The sequence below is a fragment of the Rhinoderma darwinii genome, chromosome 5 (genome assembly GCF_050947455.1).
Source record: "Rhinoderma darwinii isolate aRhiDar2 chromosome 5, aRhiDar2.hap1, whole genome shotgun sequence".
NCBI lineage: Eukaryota > Metazoa > Chordata > Amphibia > Anura > Rhinodermatidae > Rhinoderma > Rhinoderma darwinii.
This window is the reverse complement of record NC_134691.1, coordinates 166,709,365-166,735,254: the sequence shown is the minus strand read 5'-3', so window position 1 is coordinate 166,735,254 and position 25,890 is coordinate 166,709,365. Positions and strand designations below refer to the sequence as shown.

Sequence of the window (25,890 nt, the reverse complement as noted above, 5' to 3'; positions counted from 1 at the left end):
AAGTAAGTTGCATAGTATTCCTTAGGGTTTTAAGTGACAGCGCTGGATATCATGCCGAATGGAGACTAAACTGTGCCTCATTAATAGTTCTCGGTGGGTAAAAATAAAGCTTACCTCCCTCTGGACCAATTTCTGCTTATCAGCTTGTTTGACTTTCGGGCTGTTCGCCAGTAGATGGCGCAGTTTTACATAACTCTTCCATAGCTTCTGGTACCTGGGGAAAGGTGAAGAAACGGTCAAAGAGGAGAACTTCCCAAAATGTGCTCTCACCAGGAGAATACAGCAATGATGTAAAGTGTTTTCTAGAAGTCATAAACCGAATACTTCATTGAAGCTCATTGACTTGATGTAGAAGCTCTCAAACCGTTTTCCAGCTTACGTAATCGTTCTCCGGCGGTTGACCCCAGCTCGTCCCACTTAGTTGCCTTTCTCTGAAATGTTTCATTTTACTACTGTCACTGATTCTAGGTTTGGAATAGCGCTGTCCATTTGAATCTAAGTAGAATGCGTTCCGTACACCTGTAACTTTATTATTCCCATCACAGTAAATGACACCCTGTCGCAGTCGCTCTTCCTCTAGAGACGAGCTATATTTCTTCATGCTCTTTTCTAAACTTTCAGCAAACATTATGTGGATTGAGCACCTTTTAGCACAACGTAAAAATAGAGATAAATAGCCAGTGTCCCTTTGCTGAAGTCACTTTGCAAGGTTCGCTCTATGAACGTTTATAGGTAAATCAGGAAATTCATGAGGAAATAGAAAATCCTGTTACTGTTGTGCAGTAAAGTTAAAGAGCAGATCCACAAAAGCCTACATTCATCTGGAAATATTCCTCACTTGCCAACAGATCATGTTTTCTCATCAGTGGTTCTGGGGGTACAATTTCCAGAATAATATCTCCCAGGCTCCCTCTTCAGCCACTATCTGTGTCAGAATTTAAGGTAGTTATTTGATTGTATGTAAGCACCAGGGAGAGCAGGATGAACAGTGCTATGAGCCCCTTCTATACTGCAGAGGGCTGTATATAGAGAATAATAAATGGTAATATTAATGCAATGCTACAAATGTGGCTGAAATCCGCGTACACTGCTCCATAACCTCTTTTGGCTTAACGGCGAGATATATTCGTACACACACAATTAGTGATCAAAATCCATTCTGTCATTTACTTTTATTAAAACAAAAATATGCCCTTTTTCACTACTACAGCTTCTATGTTTCACATTTTTTTCAGTGAGCTGCACGGACTATGGCTGACAGCAAAGATTTACTTTGACCTGATCAGAACGTCACTTAGAAGATGCGCTGATAAGGCACGTGAATGGGTTATTATATACCACATTCGCACACTCCGTAAAATATCTGCGCAGACTAAAACACGCTGCCGATTTGCAAATCTATAGTATGCTCATTTGAAAAAATGAACATGGATTTGCCGCAGGCTATCACAGCACCACGTCAGAGTAGGGTTCTGGTTGGCTTTGTGAGATGCCATATGTACAGACTTGAACGGCACCGATTCCCCTTGCAGAGATCCAGCCGGTAGGGATCTTTAATAACATACTTAGGGGGAGATATTCCCGTATTCCGGTGAATATTTGTGACACCTAGTAATCCAAACTATGCCGGCTATGTTACCATGCTACAGTATGTGTATAACAGACATCTACTCACCAGGTTAATGGTCAGGAAGGGAGAATGAGGAGCAACCGACAGCGTGATACAAGCCAGAGTCAACCATAAGCAATGAATCCTTATCAGTATTGAGAAACAAAGCGTCAGAGATGAGCAATCACCCCTCCTAAGCACGCACATATATATTTCTCGCCTGGAATTCTTCATGCCACGGGTGTACTCCTATCCAGTGATGCCATTTGTCTTTATTTTGCGGAATAATAACGTTTATATATCACACTCTTCTAACCTGGGTTTTCTCTCTTACAGATGAACTCCCCGCTGTTAACTAGCCATGGATAATTAGACTCTTGTCTCTCAAAGTTTTCAATAAACAATTAGCACAAGAACATGAATCTTCATTAAACACTTTCTTGAAACCAAGACAGTGACAAATATATGTAAACAGGAGTTCAATGTACGTAATCAGTATAAATTGCAATGTTTTCTTAGCGTTCTAGATCATGAGATGCGGAATAAAAGTGCCTCGCTCTTGTTGGGAGGGGGTGGGGGGCTGACATGCAAAGACAGAAGTAACAAGGACATAAGACTGGACGCAACAATTTGTGAAAACGGTCTAGTAGGCTTGGACGCTTTTTTCCCCAGATATTGGATTTTCTTTAATTGTGTAGTACCAGGCTTCCAATATATTCAATTACATTTAGGAAATGACCCACCTCTTAACATTGACCTCAGCCTTCTCATTACTAAAATGTTTAACAGCTCATAATAATGGCTAGCAGTCGCTGCTGCGTTCGCATGTGAGTTCATTAAAATTGGAAAGCAACATCTTTTTGAATAAAAGGATTACAGAAGAGTATATATAAAAATATGTATTTAAATGTATACACACACATGGATGGCGGTTTTGGCTTTCAATTTTTATCCCAGTTTAGGGTCAATCTCAAAACCTTAGTTGGTTACCTGGATTACTTGACTCAACTTCTCATGAATAGTTTAGAGGTGCCCTAGCAACATTAATGAAAAAACCAAGCTATATTATGAAAGTTTTCTGCCACCCCTAGGGGGAGCTCATTGCCTATGGGTTATTAGGTTATGTAGATATATAGCTGAGCGGGTCAGAATCTTATCATGTACCTCTATGACTCTTTGAAGGAAAGCAGGGGATTTGGAGCTCTGTATCAGACCAATAGAGTTCAGAACCCTCTAATTATTTTAGTCTAATTAGGTCCAATTTTTTTAAAGTACCTTTTTCTTCACTAACCCACAACCATTACCCCTGCATCATACCAAACCACCAGGGTTACAAATTATAAATTTCCCATAAATTCCCGGACAGTGGACATAGAAGGGCAATAACCATTTACACCGTGGGCACCAATGAACCTGGAAAGCCTGTTCACACAGTGCACATTTGCGGCATTTTTCAAGCTAAAACCAGAATTGGATCCAGGAGACCAGAGGTATAAGGCCTTTTCTTTATATGTTTCTAATGTTTAGGTTCCGGTCCTGGTTTTGGCTTAAAAAATACATGCAAAATCTGCACTGCATGAACAAGGCCTAAAAACCCTGGATTGTGTCATACGGCCATATTAATCAATATTGTAAAAAATACATTTAGATGGGGAAGCGGTTTAGCGCAACACTTAAAGATTCGTTTTAATGCTAGAGATTTAAAAATCACACTCTAAAAAGTTATAAAACAGATAAGTGATTAAAAGGAATATTTGGACTGGAATGTTCAGTTTCGGAAAGAAAACAAACTTAACCTTTGAAGTTCACGTACATAAGAATCCTCCGCATAGCCTCTTTATAGATGATGCTCAACACATCTTATATTATAAACTCCTACACATTCCCATCTATCTCAATCTCCAGCCACGGACATTCTCTTTGAATTACAAAGTTAGATTCTGAGACGCGGTCACAGCAGGGATGTTTACAGATGTTACAAGTTCATCATAAAGTGACTGTTTCACCAGATTCTGCATATTTCTCATCTTCAGGTTAAAATTCTGCAAACTGTAAAGCTAAACCACATAACACTGAAACTCAATAAAACGCAAGATTGCTATAATCTCACTTAATACTGCAGCCAGACTGCTTCTTCTGGGAGCCACTTAAAAGAAGGAATCCATAAAGATTTACTGTACATACCAAAATCAAAAGTGATAATCCACATTGATCAGTTTGTATATGTACACGCACCAACATCCTAGGCGCGAAGTAAATCAATATTTTATGTGATAGTTTTATTAATATTAAGTGAGAAAATCCATTTACTTCACGTATCTGACCTCCGTTTTCATTGCAGTAAAGCACATGCAAGAGTCAGGTTATCACAAGGGTTCAGTCTTTTCTAACTTTACTATGCTTGAGTTTTCCTTTAAAAAAAAATTTAAAAATTGTATAAAAGGCAGCAAAAAAGAACGAATAACAGGGCCTGTGTCAAGCATAAAACTGTCCTTATTGCCCTTCGCAATCAATCACTGTACAGGTTAAAATGTATGCGTTAGAAAGATGGGAACGGCCCCCTCTGACAGCCCATTGCCCACCTGCAACGCGATCGCGGGGTGCTGAGGGTTGTCATGGCAGCCTAAGGGCCTAATGAATGTCCCCAGGGGCTTAGTAGGACCCTGTCAAAATCACAATATACCGCAATACATTAGTATCGCAATATATAGTGAAAGCGATTCAAAGATCGCTAATTCAAGTACCCTAGGAGGACTAAAAGAAATAAACAAAAACCTGTTAAAAGTTATTTTATTGTGTAAAAAAATTTGGGGGGAAAGTTCATAAAACCCCTTTCCTATTTTTTTTCTCGAAACCAATGTTAAAAATAAAAATTAACATAACTGGTATCGCCGCGTCCATAAAGGTCTGAACTATTACAATATAATGTTATTTAACCCGCACAGTGAACACAGTAAAATAAAAATTTCATACACGAGAATTGCTGTTTTTTTAGGTCACCTTAGCTCCCTTAAAAAATGTAATAAAAAAAAAAAGTGATGAAAAATTTGCACGTGCCCCAAAAATGGTACTACCGTTCGCCCCACAAAAAAAAAATCTATGAAAAATTAAAAAAGTTACGGCTATATTAAAAATGTATATGTAGATTTATTTGGTATCCTCGTAATCGTATAAAGTTGACACGTCGTTTTTAAAGCACGATGAACGCCGTAAAAACGAAACCCAAAAACACAATTCCAGATTTTACAGGTTCTTTTTTTTTACTATTTCGCCCCACAAATATTATTTTTTTCAGTTTTCCAGTACATTATATGATACGTTAAATGGTGCCATGAAAAACCTACATCTCGTCCCGCAAAAAACAAGCCATCATACGGCTTTGTCAACTAAAAATAAAAAAAAATAAAAAAGTTATGGCTTTTTGGAAGATGGGGAAGAAAAAACAAAGATGAAAAATTGGCCTGGTCATTAAGGGGTTAGGACATGAACACCGAGCTCTGATTGGTTGCTACGGGCAGCAAGGACAATTTCTATGCTAGATAATTTTGATAAATCGGGCCCACCTTGTATATTCCTACCAGTATGCGGTTTGCCATCTTCCTCTAATAATATCTCTCTGTACTCGTATCCAACTAAAGAATGACCACACATACAACCAGCAATGTGTCTAATAACAAGAACTTACTGTGGATCTCCGGCATAGCTGAGCTGAGCAGGTCTTATGCCAAAATGTACAATAATGGGGAACGTAATTACTTCTGGGTTAAACTGCTCCCGGTCAAGCTGATCAATTCGAACAGAACTTGGTTTCTGCAAATTAAAATAATAATGAAGCTGTTAACTATAGCAATAGAAATGTTTAACTATACTGGCGTTAACATATCATTAATACGGAACTGCAGGGGTTGTTGGCTTGTCAAAACCACTCTTTAGAAAGCTTAAAAGAGCCCTAGGAAGTTGTTGAAGAGATTTCATAGCTCCTTCTTCAATGTCAGCTGGAATACAATGCAGGTGTAGAAACGTCAATGTTGTCCTAGGGGACGGCAGAAAGGGCCAAACTATGAGGCTTTTTAGAGTGATTTCTTTCGGAGAAAAATATTAATGACCAACATAGATAAAAATGACCTTTATCTGCACTTACGGCATAGAAAATAAGACCTGCTAACTCTCCTGATTTGACGTAATAGAAAGACAGGCAAAAGAAAGCCGGTCAAAAAAGTACAGAAAAACTATACAGTATATCGCACCACATTATACCAAGGGTTTTGTACTGCCTACATGTATGTAGTTGCTTGCTGTGCATGGGTTTATGCTATATACCCTCTAAAGAACATTTTCTCCCCAAAAAACGTACTTTATGCATAGAGCGGTTTAGAAAGTAGCTCATCTATAGTAGTTGTGTTAGTTTAAATCTTCGTAAATACTACACAGAAGCTGAAAATTTCAGGTTTCAGTGTATTTAAGCATAATCTCTACTACTCCATGGACCACACATTCTTCTCACAGGTAAGCGGGATGCGGAGCAGTGGAGTATTTGTTGAGCAATTATACTGGAGAGCTGCTTCTGTGGTCCACGTGCTTGCCTACAAAAAGGCGGAAACAATGTGGTCACCAGCGAATTTCAGTCCCCAACAAAGCAATAAAACTATAGGCCTAAAAAACGTTGTGACCCCCTAAAAATATGGCATAGGAGATTCAAAATAATTAAATATGCCTAAAGATAAATAAAATAAACAAATGTAATATACTTAAATTCGGAGCCATAATTTGCTGCCGGTATCGAAGTCTACCCCGTGTCAAACCTGCTGTGCCATAATTTCAGGGGTTAGAGAAGCAATTTCGACATGGAATTTTGTTTTTACCTCACGGGTCATTATTTTGTTGGAAAAGAAATTCAGTAGTGACAACATTTTTCCCCTCACGTAAGTTCTACATAACTATATCAGTTCTTCAAACAACTCCTAAGACCTCAGCTTCCTGGACCGCTGTGATTAGGAATCATTGGGAATTGTAGCTTACATGTAAAGCCAGACAAACACAAATTATTACATGGTCAGCAGAGTCATCTTTATATTAAACATTGTTCAAGTGCATCTTAAGGCTTTCCACAAGGCCTGTGAACATTTGCTTGAACAATTTTATTATAATAAAATGATGAAGTGAGGCTAAAACAATAGAATTCACACAGATAAATAAAGCTATTAGATGAGTAGTCGCTTTACATACGGATCTAGGGGCATTTACCATTTCTGGGTTGGTGACAATCATTCCTTTACATTCTTCTGCGTATTTCTGCCACTCTAGCTCCTCCCACTGGAGCATATTCGCAATCTCTTCTTCCGGCACTAAAGCCTTGTTACTTCTTAGCAAGTATAGCAGGACCTGGTGCATGGAGAGGACTTCTTTACCCCCATCTGCAATGTACAAAACTTAGCATCACCCACTACAGCAAGAACCGATTCTCCAATGTTAACCCAACATCCTTATACCACAAACATTTCCAAATCTGTACAGTTTAAACCAAATTAATAACATTGCAATAAATATATTTTCTAAATATTACATGTAGTCAATCTCTTTGCCGACACGTTCTAATCCTTTGGGCCAATGGTTACTTCAGCTCCTGATTTTTTTAAGTGGTCTTGCACCACAAGCGTTTATTGCCGCATATTTTGTCAACAGGCAAAGGAAAAAAAGGCAGGCAGTTTTTGGCCAAACGCGTCAAGAAACCGATAGCTTTTTTGCCAAAATGCGTCAAAAACGCTGCAGCATTGTTTTCCGTCTCCCATTGATTTCAATTGGGTTTTTGAGGCAGAAAACGCCTCAAGATAGGGCATGTCGCTTCCTTTTCCAGCAAGTGTTTTTTGCCCGTTCTTTTTCCAGATTCGGACGTTTTTTGCCGCGGTCTCCGTTATTTGTAACATTCTGAACACGGAGCCAATGTTAAATGCAGCTATTTCAAATATGCAGAATGCTTTATTATTGTCCAGATCTGTACCATATTTTCCAATAGAAGTCAATGGAGCCTCTAATTTTTATTAATATAGGAATTTGAGGCTGGGCAATAGGAGAAAATATGGCTGAAAAAACATTAAATAATCAATACAGAGTCAATATGAATATATTGTTCATAAATATTCTAGGTCGATATTTTTTCCCATACTTCAGTGTGGTGGTGTGACCCTGCTCTTCAACTTTTAATAAAATACATGCAAATACCAGATGTTCTTATGTTCATGGTAATATAATATTCAGTAGATTTTAATTTTTATGGCCAATTAGATGATAGATTTCAAAAGTAAATGTAAAGGATCTGCCAGACACCGCTTCTGTGTCGACGCCCGTGGGTAATCAGTCTGCACTTGCTCCTAAGTCTGAGAGAGTGACACGATCTTCTACCAGTCAGGCTGGGAGGCTGAGGAGTGGGAGAGCCTATCACAGCCTGGCCAGACGGAGCTAGCTCCCGCCCTCTGTCTATTTATACCTGCATTTCCTGCTCCTCCTTTGCCTGTGATTCTGTTTGTGTCCTGGCTCTGCTGCTGCTGCTGCTTGAACATTTTGTCCTCTGCTTCATTTTGACCCTGGCTTTACTGACAATTCTCCTGCTCTGCGTTTGGTACCTCGTACACTCCTGGTTTGACTCGGCTCGTTCACTACTCTCGTTGCTCACGGTGCTGCCGTGGGCAACTGCCCCATTTCCCTAACTTCTGTGTACCCTTGTCTGTTTGTCTGTCGTGCACTTATTAAGCGTAGGGACCGTCGCCCAGTTGTACGCCGTCGCCTAGGACGGGTCGTTGCAAGTAGGCAGGGACAGTGGCGGGTAGATTAGGGCTCACCTGTCTGTCTCCCTACCCATTCATTACCGGTAAAGACCACACGTGCCCATGTGGGTTGTCCCCAAGCTTTGCACAGACCCCGATTGGCATTGAAATAAGGATAACTTTAGTACATAACAAAGAACAGGGTTTGCAAAGTAATAAAATGAAGAAATTTGAAGACCGCACTTTCGCTTTAGAGACAATCCTTACACCATTATTGAACTAAAGCAAGCTATTACACTTTACCATTTATAAATGTGTGGCTAGAATTTCTAGGACCTTCCGTAATGGGAATGACTAGCTATTGTATGTGTATTGCTACCTTAGGTGTACAGTAGGTTTTTTGCTAGGCCTGTAGATTCAGGATCTGCAGAAAGCTAATGACAACCCTTGTGAGCGTGAACACTCCACTTAACCCCTTGCCCCTGCAGCGATGTTTGGGCCTTTCATTTTAGTTTTTCCAAAAGCTATAACTTTTTTTATTTTTCCGTAGATTTAGCTGAATTTATGCAGGCTTGTTTTTTTGCGGGGCAAGTTTTAGTTTTTAATGGCACCATCCGTTGTACCATATAATGTACTGGGAAACTGGAAACAAATTTGTGAAGTGTTGATGTCTCAGTTTTTTGGGTGTTGATTTTACGGCATTCACCGTGCGGTAAAATTACAGGTTAACTATATTCTGCGGTTCAATAAGAATATAGCGATATTTTAAGTTTATATAGTTTGTTTTCTGCTTTATTACTTTTACAAAGAAAAAACTAAATTGTTAAAAAAAAAAAAACATCTGTTGAGCGGTGTGATATCTTGTTTTTTTGCGGGATGTGCTATATCGTTTTTATCGGTACTAATTTGGGTACATTTTTTGACGAGGTGACCAAAAGACAGCAATGCTGCCATTTTTTTAATGGCGTTCACCATGCAAGTTAAATAATGATATATCGTAATAGTTTGGACTTTTTATTTCAATTTATACCAATTATGGTTTTTATATTTTTCACATTGCTTTTGGGAGAATTTTTTTATTTTTATTAACTGTTCATGTTTTTTGAGAGATATATATATATATATATACATACATATATACATACATATATACATACACACACACACACACACACACACACACACACACACACACAAAATCTTGCAGTACTCCAGTAGAAGGTAGAAAAGCAAGAGATTTATTCAATGTCAATGAACATTAAGAAGCACTTTTGATGTTGATTAAATAAATCACCGCTTTTTCTACTGGAGTGCTGCAAGATTTTCTTTTTCTATATTATATAGTCCATGGATTGGGACTACTTGCTTGGCACCCATTCACTTTGGATAACGCGAGTGCTGCTGCTGGCTGTTTTTATATATATATAAAAACATTTTTATTATTTACATTTTTCTTTATTAGTCCCGTAGGGGACTTGAACCAGCGATTGTTAGATTGCTTGCACAGAATACTGCAAAATGCATTTAGTGCATTATATTGTTTATGCGGGGCTAAATAGGAGCAGAAATATGGCAGACCTGGGGGACCTTCATTAGGCCTCCAGGCTGACATGAAAACCATCACGACCTTGTGATCACGACAGGGGGTGCCCCCTCAATCTAACGGCTAGATGCTGCAGTTGCTACCATACTGCCAGTTGCGGTGATGTGTTGGCTGTAACTTAGAGCTGACATCTGCTTAGTACGGAGCAGGCAATTTGTACCAAAACAGTTCTTCTGTGGTATCGGACCAGATGGGCTAGCCTTAGTTTCCCTCGCACAGCTGCAGTTTGGAGATGCTCCGACCCAGTCGTGTAGCCATTGCCTAGTCAGTCGCTCAGATCCTTACAATTAGCTATTTTTCTTGCTTCCAACACATCAACGTCAAGACTGTTCCCTTGCTGTCTAATATATCCCACCCCTTAACAAGTGCCTTTATATATAGACATAATTAATGTTATTCACTTCAGCCATAACAATAAAAACCAGTGATCAGTGTAAAAAAAAACACACACAGACGCACACACACGCGCACACACACACACACAATCTCATATTTCCATTTTTAAAAAAAGCTGCTCTTTAACCATTTAAGAATAGCAGCAAAACTTTTAGTATAGGCACATTTAATCAATATATTTCAACTTCAACAGGAAAAACAACACGAATCCGGTGTTGCATAGGAAAATGCATTCATGTGTACAACTAAGACACAACTTACAAAGAGCTTATAGGTCTTAAGATTTGAAAAATGCCATTTTAGAGCTCTTTTGTATGAATCTGACATGCTGTTTTTATGACAGGTAACAAAACTTAGCTTTACACAATGCACTGGAACATTTCACAGCAAGGTCCATTCTAGCAATCTTAGAAATGCCGTTGAATTCACTTCAGCATAGGATCCAAAAAGCAACAAATCATCCAGCGTAAAAGTATGTTTTTTTTCTCATTTTATATTAAAACAGGGATCTTTATGCTGTAATATAGGAGGATGATATACTCAAAATAAAACATGCACACCATATATAAAATGGTTGTATTGGATTAGGAAAACCACTTGACAAGGCACAAATTTCTGTAATACGATCGCAATAAAAAAAAATGGAAAAACGTATATATCTGCACTTTGGGTTCCTAAGCTAAAACACAATTTACAGTCAGTAGGAGACATGGATTGCAGTTTCCATATCCGATTATGTGCACAGTTCTCCTTGCTTGTAATGCTTCCACCTGATCTTACTCTGCCCCACTTTGTGGAGAAAGCAGCATCTCTAACCAGCTCACCCCCCGGGGAGCATCAACAAATATATGCTGCATTAGTACTATGCTGTCCTCTGTACTCCGGCTACTACTCACCAACATTAACCAAAAAAATAAATAAATAAATATTTGCAGCACATTTCCCAAAACGAAAAAGAATCTCTGTCACCAGATTCTCAAATCCCTATCTCATGGGATCGGCGCTGCAATGTAGAGAACAGTAACGTTTTTTTTTTTACGTTCATTTTTGGCCAAGTTATGAGCTATTTTATATATATGCAAATGAGCTTTGAAATGGACAATTGGGCTTTTTTTTTTTGTTATGTCCAACTGGGCGTGTATTGTGTTTTTAACTGGGCGTGTTTACGTGTATGACGCTGACCAATCAGTGACCAGTCAGCGTCATACACTCCTCTCCATTGATTTACACAGCAGCGATCTGCAGCCACATAAACAGAGATTAACGTTACTGCAGTGTCCTGATAATGAATACACATGATCATCCAGCCTGGACGTCATGTGTATTCAGAATCCTGACACTTCTGAATCTTTTCTTTGAGATTTCCAGCAAGGGAAACAAAATCTTGTTTACCTCCGTAATCTCGCGAGATTACGCGTGGCTTGCTGGAATCTCACAGAAAAGATTCAGAAGTGTCAGGATTCTGAATACACATGACGTCCAGGCTGGATGATCATGTGTATTCATTATCAGGACACTTGATTAACGTTAATCTCTGTGTATGCGGCTGCACATCGCTGCTGTGTAAATGAATGGAGAGGAGTGTATGACGCTGACTGGTCACTGATTGGTCAGCGTCATACACGTAAACACGCCCAGTTAAAAACACAATACACACCCAGTTGGACATAACGAAAAAAAAACGCCCAGTGGTCCATTTCAAAGCTCATTTGCATATATATATATATATATATATATATATATAAAATAGCTCATAACTTGGCCAAAAATGAACGCTTTTGAAAAAAACAAAAAACTTTACTGTTATCTACATTGCAGCGCCGATCACATGCAATAGGAGATAGGGATTTGAGAATCTGGTGACAGAGCCTCTTTAATATTAAAGAGCACTGCTGCACCCAAGCTGCATTGTGTGACTGATGGTCACTTTTATACAAACTGTAAAAGACGAACATCATCTTCTCACTTTCATCAATGTGCTGCTGTTTATACAAAATACTGGTTCTATAAAGGAATGTGACCCACCCGACCGTATTTAAACCCCCTGAGATTGAACTTTTACTGGCACAGAACATTCCCAGCACATACCTGCCATAATCATCACCTTTTTTACTTTCTGACATGTCCTAAAAATAAAAAAGTAACATGCTTGGAAAACTGGGACCGACAGATTCGAATAAGCAAAGGAATCTGCAATTCCAGACTTCAAAATAGTAGGAGTTGTAGACTATTTGATGAAAGTACTGTATTCGGTTGTCTTTCCGAAACCAGAACGTAAAATACGCATTCCACATAAGTCATAAACCCCGATCAGCCATAACAGTAAAACCACCGACAGGTAAACTGAATAACATTGATAATCTGATTACAATGGTGCCTGTCAAGGGGTGGGATATATTAGACAGCAAGTTAACAGTCTGTTCTTGAAGTTGATGTGTTGGAAGAAGGAAAAAAAAATAAAAAAAAAGAGGGTGCCTAAGGATGTGAGCGACTTTGAGAAGGGCTGAAGATGTCGGAGCATCTCCAAAAAGGCAGGCCTTGTGGGGTGTTCTTGCGATGCAGCGGTTAGTACCTACCAAAAGTGGTTCAAAGAAAACAACCGGTGAACTGGGATCATGGGTGCCCAGGGCTCATTGAAGCTGTGTGAAAAGCAAAGGCTAAACGATCTGGTCCAAATCCCCAGAACACGTATTGCGGATAAAGTGAATGTGCAGAACACTCAGTGCCCATGTTGACCCTTGTCCCCTACCGAGAGCACCTACAATGGGTATGTGAGCATCAGAACTTGACCATGGAGCACTGGAAGAAAAAGTGGCCTGGTCTGATATATCACTTTTTTTTACATCATGTGGATGGCCGGGTGCATGTACGTCGCTTACCTGGGTCAGAGATGGTACCACGTTAAACTATAGGAAAAAGGAAAGCAGGTGGAGACAGTAAAATGCTCTGGGCAATGTTCTGCTGGGATTCCTGGCATTCACGTGGATGTTACTTTGACACATGCCACCTACCTAAACATTGTTACAAACCAAATACATAAATTTATGGCAATGGCCTTCCATAATAGCAGTGGCTTCTTTCAGCAAGATAATGCACCTTGCTGCACTGCACAAATTGTTCTGGAATCGTTTGAGGAACATGACAGAGTTCAGGATGTTTACTTGGCCTCCAAATTCCCAAAATCTCAATCCAATCAATAATCTGTGGGATGTGCTGGAAAAAACCAAATCCAATCCATAGGGGTCCCACCTAGCAATTTACAGGACTTAAAAGGATCTGCTGCTATTGTTTTGGTGCTGGATACCACAGGACACCTTCCGAAGACCATGCCTCGACGTGTCAGAGCTTTTATTGGCAGAACAATATTAGGCAGGTGGTTTTAATGTTATGGCTGATCGGTATAGAACACGATGAAGCTGGTCATTTTAATTACGCTTTATAATAGCAGGAAGTCGTCTCCGTCTGAATTTCCCTACTATTACCGATTTAAGGTTTCAGGTGTAGACTTTAATAATGTGTTCTTAAAGATATTGCCGTGATGTGTCTTGGAGCCCCGTGACACCACATTTTTTTATTCACCACAATTACATACTAGACATAAGACCATAAAACCACCTGCCTACGGTGCAAGGCAGCCTATATTTTCCATATGAAGGCACCACTGTCCTACATGGCAAGGAGGGCTCCGTGCCCATTTGTTTTCATATAATTAAAACGTGTGTTTAAACATAAGTTAATGTTTCTGGCCAGGCAACACTTGATACACATTCCAAATGAATGCCCAATAAGTTGCTTGTCTGGTATAAGTACAGTGTTGGCATGCTTTTGCTATTGATTTTATGTGCTGTATTAAAAGCCTTTAGACATTATGAGACCTTCTGGAGAAACATTTAGGGCTTTTATGGGACAGTTATGGATGTATCCAACTAGCTATTGAGGAAATTGGATAACGCCATCGAACAAACAAAAGCTTTTGGGAATACTTTAAAAAGCAATAATCTTCAGCATTATCCTACTTGTACCCAGGAGTTATAGCCCACAGCCATTTTTGTGCACATGTAAAATGAAACACATTTTAGGCCTTGATATTTCTAAGTCCACTCTTATAAGCCAAGTTTTATTTATCTATGTAGCACAATAGTGAATGTTTGAGCCATTATGGCATCACTTTCATATTCTAGTACCACCTGCTGGTTGCTGTGGCAATCGGATAAACAGTGTATGAATAATTAACATAGTGCTACATTAAAATATACTTATCTATAAAAAATACTGCACAACTAATATTTAAAGTGAAAGGTATAGAAAAAGTCAACTGGGCTTTACGCAATATAATTCATATTAAATTATTCATTCATACAAGGGGTTCTCCGTGTTTTATTAACAAAATGTATTAAAAACGGCTTTTTAAAGGGCTCCTGCTCTGGCGCAAATGAGCCGTCCACGTAACACTAAATTTCCCCTGCAGCGGAGTCAAAATCAGCTGGGTCCCATGTGAAAGGGGTTGTCTGTGATGAGACAACCCCTTCTTTTTTTATTTCTGTTTATTCCAAATTTTCTATAACTATGTAAAATTGGCATACAAATAACAAAAGACCGTATAAATAAATAAAACAAAATGTCAGTCATGACGTCATATGTACAGATCACAAAATGAATACCATACAGAGTTATAGCAACAAAAGAGCAATTAGGACATAGACATGGGCACATTGTGCCACGAGAGCCTGGCTTCACATTACAGCAAATTATTAATTAAAAGGGAGTTTTGTAAGTTATCAAATAAATCAGACCCCTCCAGGGCCAGAGTCAAGGCTGAGCCGCTCCATGGGGCACAAATTTATCAAAATTTATGAGGACATTTCAGGTGGTGAGAAGATTTTTTTCAAAGGGTAGGGCGTCATCCTAAGCCACTGGGCCAATTTGGGGGAAGAGGGAGCCATCAAGGGTAATACAATAGCCTTACGAGAAAAAAGCAATTCTCAGAGAAATATCTGTTGATGATGGGACCATACATCAGCCTCCCCCAGGTAGCAAAAACAAACATAGCAGGGGATATAGGAACACGTACAATAGAGCTTAGGGTATCTATCACATCCTTCCAAAATTAGGCAATATAAAAGATGATTCCGAAATGAGGTTCCAAAAAATCAGCAACCTCTTGAGTGCATCTATGACATCTGGAGGTAATGATAACAGTGGTAATTTGCCCCCGAAACTCTAGGGGAATCACAAAATTGTGCTTGTAGAGCATGCCCGAGTTTAAGAAATCTAAGTTGTACGTACTCTGCAATTGTTCAAAGGACATCCAGGTGTCATTTTCAATCAAATGGGAAATGTATACTATGCGCCGGTTATGCCAAAATGCTCAGCCCTGTACATGCCCTAGTTTACCCAGCAACGGATTTTCCCATAGGTACCAGCTAGACAGACAATGGCTCTGATGTGGCAAACAGCTTTTTAATATGAGACGACTAGCTATACCAGATGACTCCTGTAGAAGGCTTTCGGTGCTCACCACTGGAGAGGACAGGAGTCAGGGTCCCAGGTATTTAGCCTGCGTGGAGAAGTAGTATAGAAAATAGCGGGGAAGGGCCAAGTTCCCATCAGCATTATTACGTTTTAGAGGGGTAAGACTAAGTTTGATCCTAGAGTTATGCCAAATGAAAAGACACCGTTTAAAAAAAGATTTCGCTATGGGAAGGCACGCGTGTTGTAGAATGTAGAGAAACGTAGGAAGTATAAATTTTATCATGTTAATTCGACCCTTAACTGGAGTTGGAAGGCTACGCCACACTTTGGTTTGGTCAGTAACCAATTGAAGGAGAGGAAGGACATTAAGATGATGGAACTCAAACATGGTACGAAGAACTTCTATCCCTAAATATCAGAAGTATGGTACAACAGAAAGTGGTTAACCCCCAGCAGCGATTACGTTATTATTATCATCATAGTGTAGAGGGCTGACTTGCCCAATTGATGAGGAAGCCCAAGTAAGAGCCAAACTCATCAACCAGGCCAATGGCAGATGTAGAGGGGCCAGAGTCACGAAGGAAGAGAATGAGGTCATCAGATTATAGAGCTAATTTGGATTCAAACACCATTATGGGACAAGGTATCAAAAAAGAGCAACACCCTCCATCAACAGTCCCCAATTCCCCCCACCTACACTGAACCCCAAATAGGTAGGTTTGGATCCAAAACAAGTAATATACACAGAGGTCTAACTAGCTAGCTATCTGGTGAATGACCGCTAAGCACCTAGTCATAGCTTGAGGAGATGTAGAAAGGTATTAATCTGAGGTCTTAAGGCGAACAGTTTATACCAACAGATGAGCGGATCGCCATGTAGGGCAGCATAGTTTGCCCAGAGAGAGAAAAGAGAACGCGCAGGAGATCCAGACATATGGTCCAACCACGCCGAGACGTCTGAAGGTGATTCTAGAATGTGCACTTTGCCATCCCAAATGACCCGTAGTCGAGCTGGAAAGGCCATGGATTATGAGATGCCTGTCTTTCAGACGTTTGACTGCTACAAAAGTCGCTGTGCGCTTCTGAAGCCCGACCGAAAAATCCAGGAAGAAGGAAACAGGCAAGTTGTGCAACTAACTTAATGGGGCCCTTCAGCCGGGCCAAGGTAAGGATTTTATCCCAGTCCTTACAGTTCAACAGCCACATAAGGAAGTGTTGCGGCAGTGCTCCAGGGGGCAGGGGGTCTGGTGGGAACCCTTGGTGCGCTCCGGCAGGCCCACCACCCACACATTGTTGCGTGGAAGGTAGTTTTCAAAGTCATCCGTCTTGGTTTGCCAATTGTTAGCTGTAAAGGAGAGTGAACCGACTTTAGCAGTCAGATGTATCAGTTGATCCTCTATAGAGGAGATGTGGTCTTCAGCTGTCATGACCTGGAAGTCATGGCGCAGGAGACTGAGATCCACCTGTACCTTATCCAGCTTACCTTAAGGGTCGACTGATGTGCGGTGGAAGCAGCAAGATGTTTCGAGACTAGTTGCAGGAGGAGTTCAGCCGCTGAGTTGTGGTCTGGTGCAAGGGATCACCCCTTTTTGGGGCTGCCTGCGCACAAATCGCTCCAAGGTTTGTGCAGTGTTTCTGGGGCCGATTTTCACCATGGAGGAACCGTAAAGAAGCAGGGAACCTGCCGCAGCCAGAACACAGTAGATGTAGGTCAGTTCGCCGGGTTAACGAGTATCAAGAGCACAAATCAGGGATATGGATGATCAGAGCCCAGCAGAAACACGTCCGCTATCATGGTCTGAAAGGACGCACCCCCGAGACAACCCTTTAAAGTATAATCTAAACACTAGACAAATGGTATCTTAGTAATAACAAAGTACAGTATAAATTACCATGTCATGCCCACAATACGTATAGAAGGCCTAAATACAGCTGTATATATTTAGGCACTGAAGGACTGACGGGGGTGAAACAAAATAAAAGTTTTTGATTGGCCTAGATAAATTCGTAACTTCTATAGAGTGGAATGAAATTTATGAACAGTAATGTGAAATTATTGGTAGCATTTGGTTTCAGTTACTGCTGCTAAATGAGGTGCAACTAGTTACAATGTAACTACAAGTTTGCTCCGAAGGAATAGGAAGTAATAACAGAGATGGGGCATTGTTTTGGCAAATTACTATGTACAACCCCGTAACATGCTGAATTATTTGTTATTTCCTGCGATATTAAGAACCTGTAGTGTATAGAGTACCTTTGAATTTTGCAATTGAGAGTCATAGTGCAAGAAATAAAGGTTCTAGTATGTCAAATGAACCTAGTACGTCCATTTTACGAGTTATGAAAATTTGCCTGAACTCTGTATATCTTCGAAAACAATTTCAAATTTGTTTATTTATTTAAATAAATCATAAGTGTGTTTGGTGCAACTTTGTAAAGTGCATAGATAGAGTGTTCATTTCAATAAACTTTATTTATAAAAATCTAAAGAATTAGACCACATAAATAATGTATTCAAAGATGGTGAAACAAGAAAAGAACTTACAAAAACTAGAAAAAAAAGCTTTACAGTGGTGTTCCTTAGCCTTTGACTGCTACGAGTGTGACATTCTGTGACATTACCACAGAATCCTTTACAAAGCTAGTGATATTTTAAGCTTTGTTGCACTGGATGCGGCTGTAACACTCTGACCAGATGAAATTTCAAAGGCTGGAATATTATTCACCTGAGCAAGCCATTTAATTAAAAAAAAAAAAATTATTATAACATAGGAACAGCTAACCTAGAGCACGTTACAAATACTTATGTGGCTTTACTAAAACAAGATTAGTATGAATGCCCTGAAAGTTCTTGTATTTCATTTTAGTTTCATTAATTAGATGAAAGTATGTACAAGAGAAAATGTACCTTATGTATTATTTTTTTTTAAAATATTATAGCAATGCATTTTTTCATCTTTAAAAACGTTCCTAGGCCGACCATATTGGAGAAGCAGATTTCCTTCCTGCACTGTCTGTACAGAGCGTACAGTAGGGTGCGTGCTTTATTGCTGCTGAAATCCGAGTTAATGGACAGAGCAACGTGAGTAGACGGTCTCCAGAAGGTAATGGCGTACAGTTTTCTCATGTGTACAGAGCCTTATTCGTAAGTATGTTGTTCATATCCAGCCATACATAGGCCTCTAGCAGTACAATAGAGAGGTCATTAAATCCCCTGCCTGCTGCTGGCCCTGTCCCAGTCTACAAAGCAAAACTGAAAAGAAAAATATATGTTTAAAATAAAAACCACAGTTAAAGAGAACCTTTCACCTGCCCATACATGTGCGGCTGAGTGCAGCATGTAACAGGCAGGGCAGCGCAAACCCTCGGGCACTTTACATTTCTTTTTCTACCCTCCTCCGTTATTTAGATATAGGTGGCATTTTATTTGGTGCCCGATGTTTAAATAACCCCCTGAACTGTCAATGGGGCGTGTTATTATGGCTGTGACACTGTCCAATCAGCTACGGACAGTGTTACAGAAAAAGCGAGGAAAGCGCGTGCATGCGCGCTCTCCTCTCTCCAGCTCTTACACGGTCCGTAGCAGTGACACGCCCCCTTGCCAGTTCGGCAGACCAGTACAAGACTGTGTGATGTCTCGCGAGAGATCAGTCTGGTCCTTGTCTGCCGACAGCTGCAGAGTGAGAGCGTGCGCTCTCCTCGCTCCTGCTGTAACACTGTCCATAGACGATTGGACAGTGTCACAGCCAGAGTAACACGCGCCCTTGCCATTACATGCCCCATTGACAGTTCAGGTGTTTATTTAAATATCGGGCAACAAATATAACAGCACCGATATCTAAATAACGGAAGAGGGTAGAATTTTTTTTAATTTTTTTTTTAAGTGCCCCAGGGTTTGTGCAGCCCTGCCCATTATATGCTGCACATGTATGGGCAGGTGAAAGGTTCTCTTTAAAGGGATTCTGTCAGCAGGTTTATGTTACCGAGTACATAAAGTAGGGCCAGAGACCTTGATTCCAACGCTGTATCACTCAATCACTTTTGAGCGTTGGGTATTTTTTTCTTCAGCAGCTCGTATTCAAGAGCTGCCGCTATCCCTGCCCGATGGCCACTGATGGACAGCTTTCTCCCCACACTGAGCATCAGCGTCGAGTAGGCGAAGCTAGATTCTGCTCATGAATATCGAGGACTCCAGAGCCCATTATGGAGAAGACATCTTGCTCGGCTCACGCTGCAGGAGAAAAGCAGCGATTTTATGAATATTGGAAGGTAAGTGATACACAGCTGGAATCAGGGTCTCCGGCACCACTTTATGCTGCCCTCAGATAGGGCAGCGTGACAAGATTCTCTTTAAGTAAGGTTTAATTTTCTGAGGATACATTTGCTTTAAAGAGGCTCTGTCACCAGATTCTCAAATCCCTATCTCCTATTGCATGTGATCGGCGCTGCAATGTAGATAACAGTAACGTTTTGTTTTTGGTTTTTTTTAAAACGTTCATTTTTGGCCAAGTTATGAGCTATTTTATATATATGCAAATCAGGTTTGAAATGGACAACTAGCGTTTTTTTTTTCGTTATGTCCAACTGGGCGTGTATTGTGTTTTTAACTGGGCGTGTTTACGTGTATGACGCTGACCAATCAGTGACCAGTCAGCGTGATACACTCCTCTCCATTGATTTACACAGCAGCGATGTGCAGCCACATAAACAGAGATTAACGTTAATGAAGTGTCCTGATAATGAATACACATGACCTCCAGCCTGGACGTCATGTGTATTCAGAATCCTGACACTTCTGACTCTTTACTTTGAGATTTCTAGCAAGTGAAACGAAATCTCGTTTACCTCCGTAATCTAGCGAGATTTCGCTTCCCTTGCCGGAGTCTCACAGAAAAGATTCAGAAGTGTCAGGATTCTGAATACACATGACGTCCAGGCTGGATGATCATGTGTATTCATTATCAGGACACTTGATTAACGTTAATCTCTGTGTATGTGGCTGCACATCGCTGCTGTGTAAATGAATGGAGAGGAGTGTATGACGCTGACTGGTCACTGATTGGTCAGCGTCATACATGTAAACACGCCCAGTTAAAAACACAATACACGCCCAGTTGGACATACGAAAAAAAAACGCCCAGTGGTCCATTTCAAACCTCATTTGCATATATATATATATATATATATATATATATATATATAAATAAATAAAATAGCTCAACTTGGCCAAAAATGAACGTTTTAAAAAAAAAACAAAAAAAAACGTTACGGTTATCTACATTGCAGCGCCGATCACATGCAATAGGAGATATGGGTTTGAGAATCTGGTGACAGAGCCTCTTTAACCCCTTAACGACCGCCCACCGTCTTTTGACGTCAGGCGGTGCAGGTACTCAGTCTACAGCGACGCCTTTTGGCGTCGCTGTAGTAGAGGGGGTTTAACGGCACCCTGGTGACATCTGCACTAAAAACCGGCTGTAAGTAACAGGTCTGGTTCTTAGTGCAGCCATCAGGACCTGCCGATTTCGTCGTAACAGCATGTGACCGCTGTGACAGCCAATCACAGCGGTCACATGCTGTTACTGCGTACAGAGCCGCCGGGAGTGTCTAAATGACAGCTCCTGCTCTAAGAACGAGCTGTTGCTAGCAGCTCTGTTCTTAGAGCAGTGATCAGGAGCCAATAGTATTGGTTCCTGATCTTTTGTGATCACTATGAGATCCAATCATAGTGATCACTACTGTAAAATAAAAGAAAAAACATGTATCTGTTTCTCCTCACTGTTCTAGCTGTGGAGAGAAACAGATACAAGTGTGTCAGTGTCCCCTCACAAAATCACTTGTCCCTTACACACAGTTTATTTTAAAAAAAAACATTTTTTTCAGTATTTTATAGTATATACATATATAAATATAAATATATTTACTGTATATACTAAGAATCGTACTATAAACTACTTTATTTTTAGGGTACACTGTTAGACGGCGTGTACGCTGTTAGGCCTCATGCACACGACCGTAGCCGTGTACACGGCCGTGATTTTCGGGTCGGCCGGCTGCGGACTGTCAGCCGCAGGCCGCCCGCAAATCGCGGGATATGCACATGGCCGCCACCATTGTTTTCAATGAGCCCGGACCGCAGAACAGGGGCGTAATAAGACATGCCCGTTCTTTCTGCGGTCCGGACTCCCGGGCCGTGCAAGGACCGCAAAAACTACGGTCGTGTGCATGGCCCCATAGAAAAGAATGGGGCCGCAATTCTCCCATGGATTTTCGGGGGAACTGCGGCCGCAAAAACACGTTCGTGTGCATGGGGCCTTAGACGGCGTAGGGTGCTGTTCTGGGCTTGGGTTTACGGTTTGTGTTAGGCGTAGGGTTTAAGTTTGAAAAAAAAATAAAAACTTTAAAAAAAAAATAAAAAAAATAATAAATAGTTTAATTCTTTTAGTGTTCTTAGTTGATTAGGCTTCGAGCACGGCCGGCCGGCCGCTTTTGCGAGCCGTGCTTTCATTATAAAGTATAGCAGCACTGCCCGTAAAATAGAAAAATAGAACATGTTCTATTTTTTTTAACGGCACGGGCACCTTCCCGTGAGAAAACGGGAAGGTACCCGTGGGTAACAGAAGTCTATGAACCCGTTATTGCGGGTCTTAATTACGACCCGCAATAACGGGTGTTTTTACGGTCGTGTGCATGAGGCCTTAGTTGATAAAAAAAAAAATTGAAACCGCTAGTTCCATTTATTATTTGCGGTTTAGACTGTATTATCATTATGGCTGCCAGAAGATACAGCGTTGAGGAAGCCTATCAGATGCTATGCTCAGATACGGATTCTGCATCTGAAGTTGAGCTTTTAGGGTATGTGCACACGTAGTGACCAAAAACGTCTGAAAATACTGAGCTGTTTTCAAGGGAAAACAGACCCTGATTTTCAGACGTTTTTTGAGCAACTCACGGTTTTCGCTGCGTTTTTTACGTCCGTTTTTGGAGCTGTTTTCATTGGAGTCCAAAAACGTCTCCAAAAACGTACAAAGAAGTGTCCTGCACTTCTTTTGACGAGGCTGTATTTTTACGCGTCGTCGTTTGACAGCTGTCAAACGACGACGCGTAAATTACAGGTTGTCTGCACAGTACGTCAGCAAACCCATTCAAATGAATGGGCAGATGTTTGCCGACGTATTGTAGCCCTATTTTCAGACGTAAAACGAGGCATAATACGCCTCGTTTACGTCTGAAAATAGGTTGTGTGATCCCAGCCTTACTTGAAAGCGACAGCAAAAGTGTCGCTTCAAGGGATTCTATGGATATGAGACCCAGCACCAGTGATATGGGAGACGGCGCAGTTGCCACAACGTCCGTTCAAAGTGCAGCCCCTGAAATTGCACAACCCCACCAAACCGATTTAGTGTGGGAACCCACGAGTTTATTTTCTCCCACCATAAATGACTTTATTGCTACTCCTGGCATAAGTCCCAATGTCAGTAATTTTTCACCACTAAATTATTTGAATATTTTTATTACGGACCAAGTTTTGGAACATTTTGTGCAGGAAACAAATTTGTATGCCAGGCAGTACATTGCCAATAAGCCTTCGTCACCTAATGCCAGGTTGTGGAATCCCACAAATTTCAAAGGGCGTCTCTCATTCCGTCAATTCATACCCTCAAAAAGTGCAAAATACGGGGTAAAGATCTACAAGTTATGTGAAAGCACTACTGGCTACACATGTGCATTTAAGATCTACGAGGGTAAAGACAGTGAATTCAATCCACCAGGGTGCCCTCCAAATATTGGTACCACTGGCAAGATTGTGTGGGATTTAATTGGCCCTTTCCTACACAAGGGGTATCATGTATACACGGACAGTTTTTATACCAGTGTGCCATTGTTTAGCGCCCTTCATTGTGCCAACACCGGAGCCTGTGGCACAATACGCAGGAATCGCAAAGGTTTCCCACGTCAACTTCTGGATAAAAAAACTACGAAAGGGGGAGTCATACACTTTTCAAATTGAGAAGATGCTGGCTTTAAAATTTTGTGACCGCAAGGACGTCTACATGATCAGCACTATCCATACAAGTGCAACAGCAACTATTAGAGAACGTGGGGCCTCTGCAGATAGACAAAAGCCTGTGTGTGTCATCGGCTATAACAAATTCAGGTTGCGATGCAGAACGCATTTGTCCTGTACAAAAAATCAGCGGGCAGGGCGACATTCTTTGAATTTCAGGAGAAAGTGATTGAAGATCTCCTATTTCAATCTGCAGACCAGAGAGTAGTCCATGACTCAGAGGATGTACACCGACTTGTTGAAAAACATTTTTTACACCCCATCCCTTCAACATCTAACCAAAAATACCCCAAAAACCGGTGTCGGGTCTGCAGCAAACGAGGACAGCGAAGTGAGTCACGATATTATTGTTCCGCTTGTCCTTCCAACCCTGGTCTATGCATAAGTCCCTGTTTTGTCCTTATCAATACACTATGGGCTTTATTACAGTTTTGTTCGGGTTTTTGGTGGACCTCTTACACCCGACAATACTTCTAGAAATAGCGACATTCATTAATTTGGGGAGTAGTGGTCCTTTACTGTATCTATACATACGGTGTTGGACACTGCCCCTTAATATCTTCTACAGGTGATTGGATGTTTTGTGCACAAGGCGGTTCCTACCTTGCCGGGCAGGGGCTTGTTATGGTGTACCGCGTCACTTGGCACATTCGTCCCTTATATAGGGATTGATGGAGCTAAAGAGACGTTGTATGACCAGTCACTTTGAATAATAAAGTCATTACAGCCCTACAAATTTTCTTTCATCCTGTGAACATGCTCTAGTTTTCCACATAGCTGGATACATTCTTCCTCCTTTTTTTTGGGATATATTGCCTTTTTCCGCCAACAGTTTAATAAATTTTCCCACTCTAAAGTACTATATATCAGAGCGGGTTGATATACATAATGTCTATGGACTGACATGATTTCAGGACAGCTGCTTTCTTAGCACGACATAGTCATAGGGTGTAGAAACTGTTAGGGACATCTATTTCTCAATCTAGAAAAGTAGAATCCTCCCATTTTCAAAGCAAAATGTGTGTCCTGAAAGCCTCCGGCTGCTCCCTTCCTTTTGGGTCCTGCCGTGTGTCCAGGAAACACATTAGGGCCACAATGGGGATATTTTTGAACACAGGAGAAACAGGGTGATACATTTTCAGGTGCATTTCCTTATTCTCATGTCCCCTGTACAAGAAATCTGACCTTAAAATGACACATTTGTGAAAAAAAGTGAAATAAAATTTTCTTTCCACCTGCTTTGCATTAATGCCTGCGAAAACTGTGGGGTCAAAATACTTAGTACACACCTAGATGAATACCTTAAGTGGTCTAGTTTTCAAAACGGGGTCATTTATGGGGAGTTTCTATCTTTTTGGCAGCTCAGTGCCTCTATAAATGTGTAATGGGACCTGAAACATTTTCAAGCAAAATATGAGACCTGAATGCCTCCGGTTGCTCGCTCCCTTCCTTTCGGGCCCTGCCGTGTGTCCAGGCAACGCATTAGGGTCACAATGTGGGCATTTTTGAAAACAGGAGAAACAGGGTGATAGATTTTGGGGTGCGTTTCTTCATTCTCATGGTCGCTTTACAAAGAAATCGGTCTTCAAAGTGATACTTTTATGAAAAAAGTGAAATTGTATTTTTTTAGGCCTGCTTTGCATGAATTCTTACAAAAAAACTGTGGGGTCAAAATACTTACAACACCCTTTAATAAATACCTTAAGGGGTGTAGTTTTCAAAATGGTGTCACTTGTGGGGGTTTCCACCATTCTGACACCTATGAGCCTCTGAAAACCTGGCTTGGTGCAGGAAAACAAAATGTACTTCAAAATTTATAAAATCATTACTAAACTTGTAAGTCTTCTAAATTGCGCCCGAAAAAATTTTTTTTGCCAAAAGTGCTGCCAAAATAGAGTAAAGCGATGGAAATATATATTTCATAAAAAAAATTGTACAGTATGTATGTACATATGTGACATATTGCAGTTAAAAATAGGGA

The 25,890-nt window shown here is 40.6% G+C and overlaps 1 protein-coding gene and 1 long non-coding RNA gene across 2 annotated transcripts in view; one reads left to right on the top strand and one right to left on the bottom strand.

Moving 5' to 3' along the window:
- Window positions 1-25,890, bottom strand: part of DROSHA (drosha ribonuclease III) — a 270,019-nt gene that overhangs the window by 155,703 nt on the left and 88,426 nt on the right. Inside the window, exons 13-15 of the mRNA XM_075826743.1 lie at window positions 6,854-7,023; window positions 5,295-5,419; window positions 115-214 (exon numbers count right to left, since the gene is read on the bottom strand). Of these exons, the coding sequence (XP_075682858.1) occupies window positions 115-214; window positions 5,295-5,419; window positions 6,854-7,023 (395 nt within the window). The remainder of the gene's footprint in view (window positions 1-114; window positions 215-5,294; window positions 5,420-6,853; window positions 7,024-25,890) is intronic.
- LOC142651716 (uncharacterized) overlaps window positions 18,854-25,890 on the top strand; it is a 47,661-nt gene continuing 40,624 nt past the window's right edge. Inside the window, exon 1 of the long non-coding RNA XR_012847700.1 lies at window positions 18,854-18,923. This is a non-coding gene — a long non-coding RNA (uncharacterized LOC142651716). The remainder of the gene's footprint in view (window positions 18,924-25,890) is intronic.